This window comes from Arvicanthis niloticus, chromosome 10, assembly GCF_011762505.2.
Source record: "Arvicanthis niloticus isolate mArvNil1 chromosome 10, mArvNil1.pat.X, whole genome shotgun sequence".
Lineage (NCBI taxonomy): Eukaryota > Metazoa > Chordata > Mammalia > Rodentia > Muridae > Arvicanthis > Arvicanthis niloticus.
The window spans coordinates 50032453-50051648 of record NC_047667.1 but is presented as its reverse complement, the minus strand read 5'-3'; the positions used below and the strand labels follow the sequence as shown (position 1 = coordinate 50051648).

Below are 19196 nucleotides of genomic sequence, written 5' to 3'. Positions count from 1 at the left end.
AAAAGATCCCAGTTAGCTGAGACTGAACAAGCCTAAAAGTTAAGAGAGAATAGAAACACATTTTTACCAATGAGATTATCAAAGATGAGCCCAGGAATTGGGCCCCAAAAAGCATCTTGCCACAGAGGACCCTAAAGTCAAGGCAGAACTTTCATAAATTAATCTTAGGTTTCTTCTCCCAGCCCCTGGGAAACTTGAGACCCCACTCTGTGGTATTCTAAATGCCATCCTAGAGGAAGCCAGAAGGAAGCAAAGCAAGGAAGAAATTCCAGGAAACAGCAGTCCAGTTACCTTCAAAAGACTTCAATGTTTAGGCGTCTGAGGTATCATGAAAGAGCAATTTAGACTTTTCCTTTGGTCCTGAAGACAGAACAGCCAGGAGCATACTCAATTAGAGAAACTGTAGAAATTACTTCTCTCTCTCTCTCTCTCTCTCTCTCTCTCTCTCTCTCTCTCTCTCTCTCTCTGACTTTTGAAGTAGAGACCCTGAAACACAAATCATTTTACAAACACGGGTTTGATTTTCTCCCTTAGCAGTGAGTAAGTACACTGTGGGTAAGTCAGATCTAATTGCTAGGGATAGTGGACATGCATGCTGAGCACAGAAAAGTCTGAGGGGTTATTTTTAAAGTACACATTTTGACGGTTACAATTTTAGACAAAGAGACATGAGAAGTATGCTGAAGACAGGTATCTCATTTAGATTAGAGCTGTGAATATCCTGAATCAGCACATACAGAGAAATCCGGCCCGTCATTTTTGTGTGAGCTGATTCTTACTGAACTTGAATCTCACCTATCATTAAAAGCAAGATGGACAATAAGGGATTCTGGAATCCTCACATCAAATCCTGCCTGGCTCAGTGGCTATACTTTTCTATTTGATCTTCAATAAAGCCCTCTTTGTTCTGATGCATGAGTAATGGGTTCAAGGTCTTTATTAGTTCCCATGCTGCAGCAGGGAGCAGGGGTTCATATTCTTCAGCTTCTGGAAGTACAGATTTATTTCTCAATTATAGCTATTGTCTCCAAAAGATGTTTCACCAGGCCAGTGCAGAGGCAGCCATAAAAAGAGGTCTCCTCTCTGTGCAAGAACAGGGAGCTGCCTCCTGGATGCTGAGGTTCATGCATAAGCTGTTGTGTATCCCCGTGTGACAACATGAGAACCAAAAGGTTTAAAAACGAGGGTAAGGAAAAGACGAGGGGGGCATGATCAGGAGTCCTCTGACTTATAGCTAAGTGTACGTTTTATAATTCCTTTACTCTATCTCACACCCAAAACTTTCTAGCAAATCAGAATGCTGGCTGACTGTTCCTCCTTTACTCTGACAACAGTAGAAGGAACTGGAGTAGACAAGTTCGTAAGCATTTGTTGCTAAAGTTATCTTGGGTGACGGATCCTTTGATGAAATAAACACAGGTACTGGTGTTCTTTTGCTTTTGCTATTTCTGGTTTTTAATTGTGTTTTTCTTTTTCTAGAGCAATGAGACTCAAGAGGCATGAGCTAAGGAAAGGAAATCACTACTCTGAAGGATAAATTTATTCAGATCTTATACTTAGAGTTTCATGTTCCTGAGTTAGTACTTCTTTACATTGTGAAGGGCTGATCATCAGTGAGGAACAGATTTTAGTTATGGCCTGATGACTCCCGCAGAAAATCTGCTTGATTTTTTAACTCTATAAAGGGGGATAAAACCTCTAGTATGTGGCTATTGTGAAGACTGTAAAACAAAATAGATAAAGAACATCTAATGTGGTGTCTGGCACACTGTTCCCACTCATCTAAAGAGGATGAAATGCAGCTCTTTAGTTACAAATTTGAGATCAGTGTGAACAACTGCACACGTGGTAGAAAATTATTATGGGCATATGATTTTTAAACAACTGTGCACAGTGCTATATTCTTGTTATGTGTCTATCTGGGGTTTCTATTGCTGTGGTTAAACTACACATCACCTAAAACAACTTGGGGAAGAAAGGATTTATTTCATCTTATGACTCTCGGGTCACAGTCCATCACTGATGGAAGTCAGGACAGGAGCTCCAGGCAGGAACCTGGAGGCAGACACTGAAGCAAATGCCACCGTGCTGGCTCCAAGCTTATTTGCTTGCTCCCTATAGTTTGTTCTGCCTGCTTTCTTATCCAGCCCAGGACCACATACCATGATGCACTGCTGCCCGTGGTGAGCTGGGCCTTCCCATATCAATCACTAATCAAGACATCATTAATTATCATTAATCAAGACAGGACTCCCACAAACTTTCCTACAGGTCAGTCATATAGAAGTGTTTTCTCAGTTAGTGTTTGCTTTTCCCAGATATGTCTAAGTTTTGTGTAAAGTTGACAAATATTAACCAGCACAGTATCTCATTTTATTGGACACAGAAAAGCATGGCTGAATCCTACTCAGTATTACACTGCAACTCATAAAAAAACCATTTTCTATTCATTAGACCAATTCGTACTATGTTAAAAACATCTTATTCATTTTGCAACTCATTTAGGTAGAAATATTTTATGGTAGATAGATGGTATCTTGATAGCAAAGGAAATCCTGATTTCCTGCTTGAATTATAATTTCTATGAGATATGATATGAGATATTTTCCATTTGGAAAAAGTAATATGTAAAGAAACAACTTTTTCCTCCAAATAAATGACATGTAAACCCTTTTCTGTTGGTGTCTGTTGCTGTTTTTCAAAGATTTCTTTGAGAAAATTATCCATATTTTTGCTAGTATTCAATTTAATTAGAATACATTTTAAAATCTATATTACTGATTTGGGGTATTTGGAAATAGTTTGGCTTTGCTCTGCATGGTTCTCTTTTTTCAAGTTTTTTGTTTGTTTGTTTTTCGTTTTAAGACAGGGTCTCTTTCTATAGCCCATGCTAGTCTTGAACTCATTATCTTCCTGTCTCAGTCTTCCCAAGGCTTAGATTAGAGGCAAATACTGTTGTTTGTAAATGCATACCTTTCTGTTGTATATTAACTTAGAAACTGAATATTAGGATCATAGTATGTATTTGGTGCTTGTAGATATTATCAGTTTTCCAACGTTGTATCTGTGCATCTGCTTCACAACAGGACATGAAAATTAGGTATACTAATTTAAGGGCAGGGTATGAGTGTTCCAGGGCATGGAAGTGGAATTATTATTGTTCTGAATTTCTAAATGTAAGGGTTTAGCTAACCATTTTTGGAGAATGCATTATAGTAGACGGATGTTACTTCAGAGTAGGTGCATTACTCTGCTCCTTTTTTCACATAAAGTGAGCCATATTCCTGTCCAACATTGTCTCCATCTTTGTTGCACACCCTCTGCCTTCAGGCAGGTTATAAACAACTATTAGCTGTAGGTTCCTTATTCAAAATTTTAAGAGAAATACACTGACATCTTACCAGCAAGTTCTTATGTTTAAACTCACATTGGTTCATTTTATATTAAACCAACCTTGCATTCCCACAATAAAGTCAGCTTGATTGTGAAGCATTTAGTTTCTTGTATCTCACTTGCTTGACTTTTCTAAAATTTTATGTAGAAGTTTTGTCCGCTTAGAAAGATTAGCATGAAATTTTTCTTTTTTGTGTGATTATTTTTCTTCTCTAATTTTGGTGGTGGTGTTAGGATACAGTGTTCTTATATAGTGCTAAGAAGGATTTCCTCGTTGTTCTTCACTAAGTTTTATAATGTTACTGTTGTGTTTTTTAATTTTTGGAAAAATTCAGTTTCACTCCAGTTGAGTCTGGAGATCTCTTGGTGGGAAGATTTTCACACTCACAAGCTCCACCTACCTCTGACTCTGGAATGCTGGGGCTAAAGGTGTACACTTTCACTCCCAGCCTTAAGGTTACTGAAATTTCAACTTTTATCTTTATGTGACAAATAGGTTTTAGTTCTTTCTTTAAAAAAATGTCTTAGGAGTATAAAAATCTCCATTAATCATATTTCAAAAATATGTTGAATATATAGGATATGATAAGGACCCAATTTATTTTTAATTTGCATTTTAATTTCTTCCTTGATAATCAGTGGAAATGCTTAATTTCTAAGTATTCAGAGATGTTCTGGTGATCTATTTTGGTGAAGAATAGATTGATCTCATTTGAACTCTATCTAGCTTGAAGTTTTAATTGCCTTGTCTCTATGTTCTCAATAATTCTGGGACTTGATTAAAAGCCCAGCTTTCTAGAACTCCTGACAGATACACTAGAGTATGTTTTGTGTATTTTCATTCTCAAAAAATTTATGTAAACATAAATTTTGATCTTCTCGGAACTATCAAGTTACCAAAATCTCTTCTCTAGTTTTTATCTACTTAATGATCTGTAGCCTTTTACCTGTACTTTTGTTTTCGGAAATACCTTTAGGGGAAACTGATGTGAGAGTCATTCTTCCTTGTCTCAGCTTCTGTTCTGGTTGAAGTAATAATCACAAACTGTCTTTCTCCAAGCATACAGTTGTGAGTATGCACTGGTACTGTATTTTCATTTTCTTAATGAACACTTACTCCTCTTGCAATCTCTGGTTATATCCTGGAGTGTTGAAGATAAACAAAGAATAAAAAAAGAAGGAAGAAAATTTAGTTAGCCTCAGAGTGTCTTTATTTGGAATACTGTTGCTCAAGTCTTGGCTTTCTTTTGGTATTTGAGGAGATGACAGGGACACAAATATTTCAGCTATTTCATTTGCTCTTGGAGAAAGCATTGCTGTCTGGTCCAAACAACTACATCACAGCCAAATGTAGAGACTGAACTAAACCTTTATTGACTATTTACTCTTTTCTGGACACTATTTTCGATGTTCCACCTGTTATTCTTACTGCTTCAGAAGTAACTTGAGATGCCAAAGCTCAAAGTGGGAGAATGAGAAGGGCCCAAATAACTTGTTTAAGGATGCTTTGAAAGGTCAAAACTGAAATTCCTTTCTCTTATCCATCCTAGGTTCTAAATGGGCCAGAACAAGATGTCTGGTTATAAACACTAATGGTTATCTTCCACTTTAAAACATCTAGTACAAAACGAACATAAATTTTAACATCTAAGGCCTTAGATAATAATTTAATGGAGACCAAGACACACAAATAATAATGAATACTAAGGCTAACTAAATCTCACCTTCAGATTTTGTGTTTTGTTTTGGTATTCGAGAAAAAAATATGTCTATATAGCCCAGGGTGGCCTGAAATTCAGAATCTTCTAGCCTCAGTCTCTTGAGTTTTTAGATGGCAGGAATCCACCCCCATACTTGGTGTCATAGTTAGGGTTTGGAATGCTACCAAACCTTCTCATGTTTAAAAACATGATTCCCCAGTGCAACAATGTGTGGGTATGAGGCTTTGGAAAAGCAATGGTTTTCCCAGCAGGTCTAAGTATTAAAATAATACATTATTCAGATTTTTAAAAATCAGGCTCCTAGATTCTGCTCTCTAAAGCTTTCTTTTTTGTGGTGTAAGTGGTAAGGCAGGGATGTTAGGAAAAGACAACTGATAGTGATGTTAACTCAACTGGTCTTACACACAGTTGTGACTTCTACCCCCAAGTTACATACGCATTGCTCACAGCATCTGTTGGAACTAAGCAAGGGGGAAAAAAAGCCTCTGACTTTTTGTTACCAGTATTTAATCTGTGGCAGAGCTTGAAGTAAGACAGATCCATGTGTGTTTAAAAAGAGAAAAACATAAAGAAATGAGGGTAAAAATATATACTTAACCTAGCGTATGAAATTGGAGAAGAAATCTCAACCATCCACCACTATGGGAAAAGCAGAGGACTTGGGAAAAGGAGAAGAGGGAGGCTAAAATAATTAGAAATGTGTGGGAACACTCAGGGGAAGAAAGCAGGTAGAGAAGTGGCTTGGGTCAGCTCCAGATGCCTGAGGGCAACAAGACAAGGGAGGTTATCCAAAGCATACATTTTGTAAATCAACAGGAAAGTCAACAAAGAGACCGATCAGTCAAATTCACCCAGGAATAAAGCATCTTGCATTTCTCCAATAAAGGTCTTTGTCATTTGGCATGTGACCAAATCTGTGTCCCCAAAGTTAGGGATCTTGTAGAGACCCCAAGCCAGTTTGAACCTCGGTACACATACCTTATGCAAGTCCAAGAATCCAATAAACATGAGGACTCTTGAATTCTCAGAATGAGATACCCTCTCCAACTCCACCAACCATCAGCTCTCTTCTAGCAAGGGATTGCAGGGTCAGTAAAGGCTATCTCAGTAGTTCTATGTGTTATCACTTGCCTATTTGTCTTAATGTTAGTGTCGTAGTTACGTGAGTTTTGCTATCTTTAAAGATTTTTTTTTTAATACAGAGCTAGGAAGAATTGGGCCATTTATTATTTAGTGCAGCCAGCCCCAAAAAAACTTTTAGCCTGGGGCATTTGGATACAAGGAAAGAGACAAAAAAAGAAAACTAACAATTGTTGGATAAGACCATGTAAGATACTTCCTTTTTGTTTTTCTTCTTAATCTTCCTAAGAGTCATATGTGATCTATCAAAAATGACCTAAAAGGTTTGGGTTCCTCCAAGGTGGCATCTGCACACATATGAGAACTGAGGATGTTTGGCCAGGAATCTTGACTACGGACTATAACATGTTTACACAATATAAACACACCCAAATATCATATACCTTCATGAGGCTTCTTATTCTGCCACTCGGTTAGTACTTAATCTTCATGCATCAAACTCAACCAGCCTGCAGTGACTATCTTGAGACAAGATCATTGCTATATGCAACTGGTTTCAGTTTTACTTTATTTTCTGTGTACAGATAGTTTGCCTGCATACATGTCTGTGCACTGTATGTATGTATGTGCCTGTGGAGGCCAAAAGACAGCATCAGATCCCTGAAAATGGAGTTACGGACACCTGAGAACCATCATATGGGTTATGGGAATAGAACCCAGGTCTTTTAAAAGAATAGCAAGTGCTTTTAACCACTGAGACATCATTTCTTCAGCCCTAAAACTGATAGATACTATTGATTACCTGGAGAAGCTAGGGGTGTTGTCTGAGAATGAAGAAGCTGAAATAACTTGTTTTCTATTGGGAGAAGATGATTCATATGGGGAGGAGGTGATGAGTTAAGTTTGGACATGTTAGCAGGGCTATGGTAGTACACACCTTTAATTCCAGCACTCAAGAGATAGAGGCAGAAGGATCTCTGAGTTCCAGGTCAGCCTGGTCTACACAGTGAGTTCTAGGACACTCAAGGCTACACAGAGAAACCCTGTCTCAAACAAACAAACAAACAAAAACGTTTTAGACATATTAAATTTCACTTTCCTTAATGAGTGTTCATGACAATAGCAAGGGAGATGACTGTCATTTTATTCTCAAGGCTTACCGTGTGCTCGGCACTGAACTAGATGGATTGCATGCACAGTCATTTAACTTTTAAAGAAGTGTGTGGTAGCAGTCATTGAGCTTGGTCCTGGTGGCACACCTTTGTAACCAAATCACACAGGGGGCTGCAGCAGAAAGACTATGGTGTGAGAGAAGAATAAAGTAAAAAGAAAGTGATGGGTTTTAGATGCATCAGTAAACGAGCAATGTTTGGGTTATTGCTCAGTAGTAAGGTGTACTGATAAGGCAGAGGCAGGAGGGACAGGGTAGCAAGGATAGTTTGGGCAAACAAGTAGCAGTTAGCCTATGAGTGTGTATGAAATTAAAGAACAACCTGTTTATTTTGGTTTTTTGTTTTGTTTTGTTTTGTTTTTGGGGTTTTTGAGACAGGGTTTCTCTGTACAGCCTTGGCTGTCCTGAAACTCACTCTGTAGACCAGGCTGGCCTCGAACTCAGAAATCTGCCTGTCTCTGCCTCCTAAGTGCTGGAATTAAAGGCGTACGCCACCACCGCCCAGCTGAACAACCTGTTTATTATGAAGGGCAGTAAAGTCAAAGGACATACTTCAGGAAAACACCAGTACTTAAAAGGGAGAGCAAGTCTCCATGAACACCGAGGGAAGCCGTCAGAGAAATAGAGGAGCAGGAGGAACCCCAAGTGCTGTGCCCTGCACTCAGTTATAGCAGAGGCTTCTAGTAGAGTGAGGCCTGTGAGCACTTACCTGTACTGCCCACGTGCAGGTACCTCTGACTAAAACGATCCCCGTGGTGTAAGCAGATAGATGTAGTAACACTATATTAGGTCCCTGAATATGAATATGCTGACCTCACATCCTATAGTAGAACAGACTGTTATCAACTCACTAATAAGAAGTGTGCTTTTACTCTTTTAGTTCCTTTTATTACTGCAATGTTTCAAAATCTTTCAATAGGAATATTGGACAGAGTGGGGGGGAGTGTAAGTAGGAAACATCCACTCTGTGGACAAGAGGATTTTTCTTAGTTTGCCACTTAGGATTATAGGAAACCGAATTGGAAATACACAATAGGGTCTGGGATAAAAGCTCCATAGAAATATTAAGATACGAGCACCCTGCAGAATCCAGAGAGCACTTTCTTTTGCCCCTTACTTCTCTATTACTGAATATGTACTCGATTGTCAGACATGATCAGGAAAACAGTTCCACCCTTGGCATGGCATGTTGTTTGCATGAGGGTAATACTGTGTTCTTTATGTGTCATGGAACCTGTGATTTGTCATGTGTGATTATCATGTCAGCAAATTAAGATGTCAGAGAGCACAACTCCTGGCTTCCAGCTCAGAGGGAGTGCTGCTTAGGGTGGGGGATATCCTGTTAACCAGATGAGGCAATGTTCTGCAAGCTTCTAGTACCAGGGAAATGCTGGGCAATAATTACTATCAAGCATGTAAGCAGGATTACCCAATGCTACATGGCTGTCAACCAACAGTCCTTCTTAACCTGGTCTAGTCTCTTGGCAACTCTCCTTCCTCGCTTTACCTTTGTTCCCACTGAGGCCAGGGCAGAGAAGCCTGAAAACAGGAATTCTTTTAGAGGGGCCAGACCAGAAAGTGGGTAGAAAGCCACTGACGGATAATGAATGGACTTGCTAGGAAGAGGGCTCTGTTACGTCATCCTAGGTTACAGATTTTATAAAGAATGTTTGATGGGTAGGAGTCAAAGCTAAAGGCAAGGGAAAGCCTAACCCTGGTCCAACCTTCCTCCAAGGAAGTCACTCTGGAAGACAAAATGGTGATTAAAGAAAGACAAAGGGAAATCCAGACCGCTTTCCTCCAGCAGCCTTCCTGGAAGATGACTGTGTACTGGTAGCCACAGCGTCTAGGAGAAGATGCTCCTGAAATAGTTCTGCCAGATGGTTATTCCGTTCTGGAATTCTGAAAGTTTTTGGCTGTCCTGGTAATTGCAACCTGAGCCCTGAGCCCAGAGAACTTGGTTCAACATTTTTCTCCCTGCTCTACCCCTGCAGCCAACAATCCACCCTAGAGCATGGGCATAGAAGAGATAAGAGGCAAACACAAACAAACAAAGCCCTCCTGGCCCTGAGCTGAGTGTGCCATAGAGCAATAACAGTGCTGACTGACTCCATGGGGTCTGAGAACACCTTCTCCTGCCCAAGCGCACTTTCTGTCAGCTCAGATGTTTAATAAATGTTCTCTGACATAAATGTCTTACATTTCCTCCTAGGGCTATTCTCGGGTTTTTAATTGCAATCCAGAATCTCAACAAATCACGAATGCCATAAGTAAACACAATCAGGATGCAGATTCAATCCAGTTCAAGTTGCTACTAGGGGGAGAGAGAGAGAGAGAGAGAGAGAGAGAGAGAGAGAGAGAGAGAGAGAGAGAGAGGAAAAGGAAAGGAAATACAAGAGAAGAACAGACTCAGAAACACCTGAAAAGGCCTGGGGTAACAGTTCCTTAGGGTGCTTAGAGTGCGGGGTTCCTAGAGGGGAGATTCTCCTGGTCCAGCCAGTCCATCCTCCTGAAGTTAAAGTTAACTGATAGTCTAAGTTTCCTGACCAGATGAAAGGGCTTTGAACATGCAGCTGAATCCCAGGAGACATTCTAGGAAGCATAAAAGGTTCCAGGAGTCTTCTGAGCTCGCACACCCTCTGAGAATTCAAACCATGGTTGTGAGGTGGCCTAGCAGCCTCCCTTACCCTCCCCAGGCACCAACGATACAAGTTTCTGTGGAACTCAGCTCCGGAGTTCCAGTTTAGAGGGCCAGAGCACACTCTGTGCCCGCTGCCCACAGATTTCAAAGGACACCCTTCTAGTATACCCCCTCCTTGCCTCGGGATTTTAGAGCAGAGGTAGGAGCAGTGGGGGAGGGGAGATGGGCAAGTGGCAAAGTTAGTTTGCCTGTGACCTTTAGGAAAATACCACACATTTGAACTTGCTATAGCTAGATGCTATATTTGCTACTACCTAAACAAATTTGCTATACAGATGTTTAGAAATATATCCAAAGTTCCCATAGAAACCATTAGTACCCTAGTTGATACTGCAAGTGGTTGATACGAACACTGGTAACCAAAGGGTGATTTTCAAAATGTGCCTGCTTCCTGGAGAAAAGGCCAAATACAAGGAAAGCCCCCTAATGGTATTTCTGTGGATGGTCTATGATCTTTTTTCCTCATCAGTCTTCTGGAGTATCAACCATACTGGCTGCAAACAGAATAAAAGGATACCTCTCAGAGGTGATGTCCAGGGTGCTAGGAGTCCTGATCTTTTACACTTAGGATTTGGTCAAAAATGGGAATTCTGAAATAAAAAGGAATCCAACTGTATAAGGAAAGTTGGAGACTGTGAGCCTCCAGTTTGTGAAGATATGGGGGAGACCTATGCTGTGGGGGCCTACTCTGGCCTTAGGAAGAGAGAAAGGGTGATTCTTTTCACCTACAGGAGTAGAGAGAGCTCCAGAGACAACGGTGGAAGTATATTACTTTAATCTGTCTACTGAGCTGCTTTCACTCCAGGCTCTTTAGGTTCCAGGAGTATCATCATTGGCATTTCCGAAAGCACCTCAGGACACCCAAGTTCCCACTCTGTCCGGCCCACCCACGGGCAAGCCCCCAGCTCAAGAATTAGTTCTCCTGGCTCAGGCGGGCAGACAAACGCTCGCGGCTCAGAGCCCGGGCTGAGGAGCAGGAGAGACCAGCGCACATTGGCAGGGCTGGGGGCTGCCGGTCGGGGCACGGCACGAGTGGCTGAGGGAGCCGAGGGGTGGAAAAAGGAGGGGGCAGCGGGTGGACTAATGATGAAAAAGTCTCCTCCATCCTGGCTCCTTAATTAAATGCATGGAAAGAACCGAGGCGCGCACATCTGGTTTCAATCTACAACCCTTTGATGGCATCAAATGTTCTTTTCCCAGATCAGGGCTGGAAGTTCTGGGCTAACTATGGCCGTTTGGAGCCCAGAAACCATTTATACACACTGGGACCCTTCCTCCCTTTCAATTCAATCTCAGAGCTATAGGAGGAGGGGAAATCTAGCAATCAAGGGAGTGAGGGGAAACGTGTGTATGTGTGTGTTTCAAGAACATAAAACGCCACAAATAAGCACTTACTATTTTACTTACTGGCCATATAGTAACTCATTCCTAATGAGACTATTAAAGCTGTTACCAAATTCCAACAGGTCATGAAAATACCGTCCAGCACCTCTCTGTCCTCTGTCAAGACTGGTCATAGACTTAGACCCAGGCTTCCTCAGTCTCTGTGTCTGCCAGGACCTCACCCGGCTGGACACAGATTAGCACAGAGCCTACCCCCCAGCTCCTCCTGCTCGCCCAGCTCCTTCAGCCCTGGTGCTCCTGTCTGCTCCGATTTTGGGCAGCCCCGGTGCTTACCATCTTCACCAGGGAAAGTGACCTTGGCTACACGTAAGAAATTAGAACATCGGCAAGGGTATGGGAAATTATTAGGACGACTTTCCTCCGGTTTAATAAATATGTAAACTTTCTACTGTCTGAAGCCTGGGGATTTCTGGTGGCAGCGGAAAGTCTCGAATCCATTCGAAGCTGAAGACTTCTGGATCTCCCCAAGCCGTCCTTAGATTGTAGAGAGCCTCCCGTTATTATCGCTCTTGTTATTTTATTGCATTATTTAATAGGCTGTCTCTACGGAGCCAAACGAGCTTTAATAGGCTTGCTCTTTTTGCCTTTCAGTCTCAGACTCTCCCTGTGCTCTCCGCCAAAACAAAACTGTAGGAAAAGTTGCTGGGGGCGGTGCAGCCGTAGATTTGACTGTTACAGATGTGCATCTTTTTCTCTTTTCTTTTTCTTTATTTCGTAACAAGTTTGCCCTCAGTCGTTATCAAAATATGCAAATGAGATTTTCCAACAGGATCTCAAGCATATCCGGAGGAGTTAATGCTGAAACAAAATAATCAGCCCCGTTTTAAAGTGACTGCGGGTTTCGGGCTCTTTTCTCTCTGTGATACTACTGCAAGGGAATGATAATTAGACCTTTATTTCAAAAATCCAAAGGCGCTCTCTCCTTAGCTTCCCTCCCTTTTCCCTCCCTCCTTCCTCCCTCCCCCCTCCTCTCTTGCTCCCTCCCTCTCTCTTTCTCTCTGGCTCTGATGTTGGCAAAGGGGTTTTCTTAATCAGACTGTTTTTTCGGTCCGAGGAAAAGGAGGTAGGAGATTGTGATGGAGAAAGGGGGTCTGTAAAACGTCAGGCGCCGCACAAAGGCTTTGCCACGTAATTACAGGCTCCTATTAAGTGGAGATCTGCCCTCCCAGGGGTCTCCAATTTTCTTGTATTCCCTACAAAGCCTCCTCTCCATGCCAGTCTGTGCCTTTTGAAGTGCCAGAGAGCTTCTTGATCCAACTGAGAAGGGAAAAGGAGCGTTGCACGGAGAAGGGGGAGAGAGCGGAGGGAAGGGGGACCAGCCACCCTTCTGCAGACTCTTGAAACCCCGCTTCTTTATTTCTTATTTTTTTTCCTCCTTCGAAGAGTAAAGTGAGAATCCTGCTCTCTAATCCATCTGCAAGACATCACTCTCCTGAAATTCTAGTCACTCCCGAGAATCCACAGGAGTGCAGAGGGGGAACGCGCTTTCTTGAAGACATTTTAAAGCTGGAACAAGCCTTCTTCTGTTGGTGCTTGAACCCTTGCCGGGGAATAACTTTTTTTAACCTCTTTCTCTACTTTTTTTTTTTTTAACCCACTTTGATTCTTCTCTCCACCCCTTCTTCTCTCTTCTGTTTGCCTAACTCCCCCGCCCTGCTGGTCTCCCCTTTCCTCTCTCCCCCTTATTATTATTTTTAGTGTCTGCGTGTGGACACTTTTTGAGAGTTGGAAGGGATATATTTTTTCTCTCTGATTTCAGCATAGAGTGTTTGTTTGTTTTTATTTTTAAACTTTTTGGAGTGGATTATCTCTCTGGACTTGGCTTCAGCAAAGCAACAGAGGCTGCGGGAAAGTTACTTGTCCCGAAAGTTCTGCACTTCAGAAGGGGGTCTCCCCGCCCTCTGCGTCTCTCTCTCTCTCTCTCTCTCTCTCTCTCTCTCTCTCTCTCTCTCTCTCTCTCTCTCTCCACTCCCCCCTCTTTCTTCCCCACTCGGCTTCTCTCCCCCCTCACGCCCACAACGTTTGGTGTTGATTCGAGCGGGAAGAGGGGGGTGGGTGGGATAGGAGGGGAGACCATGACCTCCAGCTACGGGCACGTTCTGGAGCGGCAACCGGCGCTGGGCGGCCGCTTGGACAGCCCGGGCAACCTCGACACCCTGCAGGCGAAAAAGAACTTCTCCGTCAGTCACCTGCTAGACCTGGAGGAGGCCGGGGACATGGTGGCGGCACAGGCGGACGAAAGTGTGGGCGAGGCGGGCCGGAGCCTGCTGGAGTCACCGGGACTGACCAGTGGCAGCGACACCCCTCAGCAGGACAGTGAGTGAGGGGCGCGTGCTCCGGGGAGTGTGTGCTGGGGACACCGGGTGGAGGCCTGGGAAGGGCGGCGGGAGCGTGTTCCAGGCTTCGGTTTCGGGGAGACGAGGCGTTAAAAAGTTAAGAGTCCTGGGAAAAGTGGCTGGTCTCTGATCGCAGAAAGACCGATGAGAAAAAGAGGGCTCCCCCAAGGGTGTAAACCAAGCGGACGCTGGAGAGTGGTCAGGAGGCCCAGGGACGCTGGGAGGCCAGGCGATCCCACGTAGGGACTCTGCGGCCACCACTGTCTTCAGCCGCCGGGGCTGCATCTCGGGTTCGGGCGGGAGCGGCGGCCAGAAATCCCGCAGGCGAGGCGTCCGCGCCGGGGTAGGAGAGTCTGGCCAGAGCGCAGGCTATGCAGCCACCTCGTTTAGAGAAAACGGCGAACAAAGATGCAGGGCAAGCCTGGGAGCACTCCTTCCCTGGGGTTGAGGGGAAAACACTGTGCTCAGAGGAACCTGGAAGACAGGACTAAGGTTGCAAACCCTGTGTGCGTCTGACCCAAGCCTGGAAAAGGCCGAAGGCAGCGCGGGAACGCCCAGTCCTTGTCACCCAGGCTTACTCTCTGACCCCTGCTGTCATCTCTACCAGTGTTTGAGACCGAGCTAAAAGCCCACCTGTTAAGGCAAACTTTAATGAAGCTAGGAGAATGTTCATTAGAAGCAAAATCGGAGACTCCCTGGCTTGATCTAGCACCATCTTTGCACCGGGGAATCGCGGGTTGCAGGCCCAAGTCCTCCAGGGATTGGAGGCCCCTAGACCTCCAGAAACGTCTATGTACAAGCTGCCGTCCCCAGCTTTAAGTCACTGTCGACATTCTCCCCTCGAAATGTTCATCTCGGAGTTATTAATTTCACCTTTACAAAAAGACAGACTGCAAGTGTATGTCGTGGTCCCTTAGTATATAATACAATTGTCACCTGGCTCTTCCTCTATAGTCAGATGCACAGAAAAGTTGCAACAGTCTGGACCCGGCAGGACATTCGAAAATGACCTCTTTCCTTATCGTTGCGTTACGTGCTGCTCGCTCTTTTGGAGCTTGGAGGGCCCTCCGCCATTCTATGATTCTCTCAAGACACTGTTCCCGTTAGACTTCCAAATAACAATTTAAAAAAGACCTTCAGAACAAACTGGCATCCAAAACAGCTGGAAAGGGTTCCTGGGCACAGTGAGGGGAACTCCTGCTCACTGAAACAGGCCACGGGAGAGCCCTATTTGGTCAGGGCACTGGCTCCTAGATACACAGCCTGCTAGGACTGAGCGAGTTCAGATGGCAGTAACTTGGGGACAATCAACTCTGGATTGGGCCCACTGAGTGCCACAGGAGCTGGATGAGATTTGAACTAGCCATTTGAATTATAGAAACCAGTCTAAACCACACCCAGGAAGAATCAGTGTCCCCAAAGCCTGGGTAAGGGCTAGGTTAGGAACTATAGTCATTCTGCTTAGGGTTTGAGGAGGCTTATCCTGGTATACATGTCAGCGTCACATGGATAAAGTGTCTGAGGCTCTAATAAAATGAACTTCAAAATATTATGATTATTTACAACCTTTCACCAGGGAAAATATAAAACAAAATCTAGGAAGATAGTACCTGGAATTCTGTGATTCTATCCAGAGAGTTTCCGTAAGGCTCATTGTTGATCTCAAAAGTTATTACTATTTGAAGAACTAATGTTAGAACCTCATACCACCATCACCACCATCACCACCACCACCACCATCACCACCACCATCACCACCACCACCACCACCACCACCACCACCATCACCATCACCACCACCACCACCACCACCACCATCACGACCCCATATGCTATCTGAACATAAAACACGTATTACAGAAACTGCTGTGTTGAAGAGCAGGGTGGGCAGGAGAGACAGGGTAATACTGCTCTTGGCTCCACAAAAGGCTGGTGCATAGGAAAAGCAGGATGAAGACTGGCCTCAGCAAGCTAGAACTTCAGGCTGGAAGGGGACAGAAGGTATTCTTTTTATTCATTCATCTGGATTTTGTTTGTTTGTTCTTTAAGGAAAGCACAGGAGAAGAGAGCTTGGGGATTGTCATGGTCTTACACTGAGCATATAGAAAACTGGGCAAAGGAAGCCACAGGGGGAGCTGCTTTGGAAAGGCTGTACTGAACCTGGATGAAACAGGGAAATGGTTTTTGTGAGGCTCAGGCCTAGAACCACCAAGGTCACATCATGCATATAAATCCCTTGGTCAATCTTAAGGTTTCCAGGGGAGTTGGAGGACCTGTTGCCCCCAGAAAAAGGGACAAGGACAAGACCTCATGAATCTGAGAACTCAGCACCATCTCGTACTTGTAATGGATAGAGAGGCCAACGGAGAGAGGACCCAGGGAGGAAACCAGGCCTCTTGAGGCCTGCCTAGGTAAAGCATACACCAAACAGGGCAGTCACATAAATGCAGGGTGGTAGGGGTATCAGTGAGACACACTGAGGACTTAGAAAGAAGTCACGGAGACTCACACACATGCACAGGGCTGACTGTCTTTGCCTTTCGGGGGAGATGGGCTTTCAGAGTTATACTAGGAAGCCATTGCTTTTGGAAGCAGATTTTTCCCCCCAACCTTCCCCTTCTCCATAGAGAGTGATAACAGGAGAATCTTATCTCAAACCAAGCAGCTCTGTGAATGCCTATCCTTACTCTTGAGTACCAGGTAGAATGCAGAGGGAGCTGGGACTTGTGACTGGGTGTCACTCTCTCCTTTCCCAGCCTTTAGCAGACAGTAGAGCTCAGATTATAGACAGGGAAGAGGGGATTCTGCACTACAGGAGGGTTGCTGCAGGAGATCTGGCAGTAAGGGATTTAGGGGTCACAGTAGGGGTCACGGGGGGGGGGGAATGGAGAAGTTCACAGCCAGTCAGGTGCTCAGAGTGAGAAAAGAAAATACCTTTCAAAGTGATGGGAAACAATGAACAGATGCTTTAGTCTCCCAGCTATATGGAAAACTGGCCTCTCTATCTATCTGGAGGAAATTGGCATGTAGACTCTACTCATATCATCAATAATGGTCTTAATTTTGTAAAACTCTGCATTTCAACCGGGTCAATTATTATAAAAAGTTAAAAGTCCTCAATGGCCTCTCCCACCATAAATCAGTAATCCTGCCCTCTCACTCCTGCTCCTGGGTGGGGGCCGACCCCCACTCTATTTTCTTCTCTGTAAAAGTACTGCTTTTAATATTGATTCTCCCAGATTGGTATGTTTCTCTGGAAATTTTTGGTTTCTTTAACACTGTTAAAAATCTATGGCTAAAGTAAAGGAACGAATGCGCGGTGCGTGAACGCCGGTGATGGCAGAGAGGGGATAAGTAGGAGGGAGAGGAAGAAGTCATAAAAATAGGCAAACCTATTCTGGGGGCGGGGGGGGGGGACAGTTCATCCCGCTGTCAACTTCTTAATTTCAACTTCTGCAAACTCTTAAAAAAAAAAAAAAAAACACGCCTGCCTTCCACGTTTCCAACCTCTAAATTAGTGAAACCAGATTGTCCTAATAAGACCTTTTGTTGGAAACACATGTAGTCATAAAAAGGTAGACGGAAAGTCAATTAGACACGCGCGCGCGCACGCACACATTCACCAGCCGGCGCTAAGTGTGCACCCGGGCACAGCTGGGCCCCGGGCCATGGTGGATGCAAATAGGGAACAACAGCGGCGCGGGAAATCGATTTGTCACAAAGGCAGAGGTGTAAAGGCAAGCCAAGGATCGCCCTCCAGAACCACCAGCCCCACTCTGTCTGTCCCAGCTCCCAATTTCTCCAAGCCAGAGGAACGCCTAGGAGGGCTAGAACATTCTCTAGGGCACTCCCCAGTTGGAATCCGCATCAAAATAATATCAATTCCCTCTATCCCCACAGTCTTGTTTCACAATAGTTATGAGATTTGTACCCCATGCTGGTACTCTGAATTTGAATTCAGACCTCGGTGATCTTAATTCAAGACCGAGATAATAAAAACAAGTCCTCTTAAGGGTGGCCTGGAAAATTCTCCCTTCACAGGATCAGGGTTGTAACTCAAAGGCCGGTGGCAAACTGCTTATTTTACGTACTGGGGCAGAGAGCATCATGGTTGCGTCCTCTTAAAAATTTCAGAGAAAAAGACAATTTAGTAACTTCGAAGTTTGGGGACCTAGGACTTCTTGGGGTTTGAACTGTCAGGGACTTGAGCCCAGAAGAGGCAAGGATTCAGGCTGACCAGACTCCTTGAGACTCCAGAAAACCAACTGTAGGCGTCACTGTCCTTTTCCACGAAACCCTCCAGAGGCCATGTAGCTTCCTAGCCTTAGATTTTGCTCTGTGTGGATGAACTCTCTTAAGCGCTGGGTTGCAAAGCAGTCCAGCAGCAGATCACACCAATGTCAGTAGTTCCTTTGTCTTCCCAGGGCCATCATTCTTGATTTAACAGCAGGAGTGAATAAATCATCTCTAAACCAACAAATGCCACCCCTCATGCCCCCTGCGAAAGCAGTGAGTACTTTTCTATTGCAGGGACTCCAAGGCTGAGTTTTCGAAGAGTTTTGGCCACCGCTCCAGGCCGTCCGCCCAGAAGCCCTATGCGCTAAATGGCGGCTATAGATTATCAGCTATGACGGTCCCTAAACCAACTGGGTGTTTTATTTTAAAGAATTTACATTTCTCTTCTTATGCAGTGTTTATCGGAATTCACTACAGTAGTGAGCGGAACCTCCGCTGAGACAAAGCAGGCAAAAACACAAGGACCGTGGGTACCCAGTTGTTGCAGACTTCTGTGCCTGCGGGTCTTGCACTGTGACCCCAGGGAGCCTTCAGCTTAAGGCTCCATCCTCTTTGTATGCCGTGGAATGTTCATTTTATTAACTCTGTAGAAGAGCCACATGAGGAACCACTTTGAAACTGGAAAAGGTTATTTATAGAAAAGGAGATGGATTTTGCATTGTGTTGGGAGTGGGCAAAAAGAGGTTTTTAGGCGGACAGTATTCTTCCCCACAAATAAAAAGTAAAATATGGGTCTCGGCAGACTCTATCCAAGTCTTGGATAGAGAAAGATTTAATTTTATGCCCAACTCCCTATGGTCATTTATGGGCCAACAATTATAGAGTTACTTACAGGCATAGCATCGAGATAGGACGAGGCATTGAGTGTCCTTTTCCCTGATTTTCTCTGCTGCTCTGAAGTACCACCTTCTATGGGTTTCCTATTTTGTATCTCCCTCTTTATCAAGGAAAAAAAATCTGTGTGTCTTTGATAATGGTATTGATCCACAAAAATTCCGATTCCTGGGGAAAAAAAAACAAAAAACAAAAAACCTTGGAGCCCTCAAGCAAATAATCACCATTCTCAAACAGTAGTGAAGACACCAGCGAAGCAG

At 44.0% G+C, this 19196-nt stretch overlaps 1 protein-coding gene across 3 annotated transcripts in view; it reads left to right on the top strand.

Moving 5' to 3' along the window:
* Nucleotides 1-11654: 11654 nt before the first annotated feature.
* Nucleotides 11655-19196, top strand: part of Prrx1 (paired related homeobox 1) — a 66191-nt gene continuing 58649 nt past the window's right edge. The window contains exons 1-2 of one of the 3 annotated variants that reach the window (XM_076941497.1): nt 11655-11776; nt 13633-13786. In XM_076941497.1, coding sequence (XP_076797612.1) covers nt 13687-13786 — 100 coding nt within the window. In that variant the 5' untranslated portion in view covers nt 11655-11776; nt 13633-13686. Of the gene's footprint in view, nt 11777-11854; nt 13787-19196 lie in introns of those variants that run through there. The other 2 variants (XM_034512958.2, XM_034512956.2) reach the window with 2 other exon arrangements.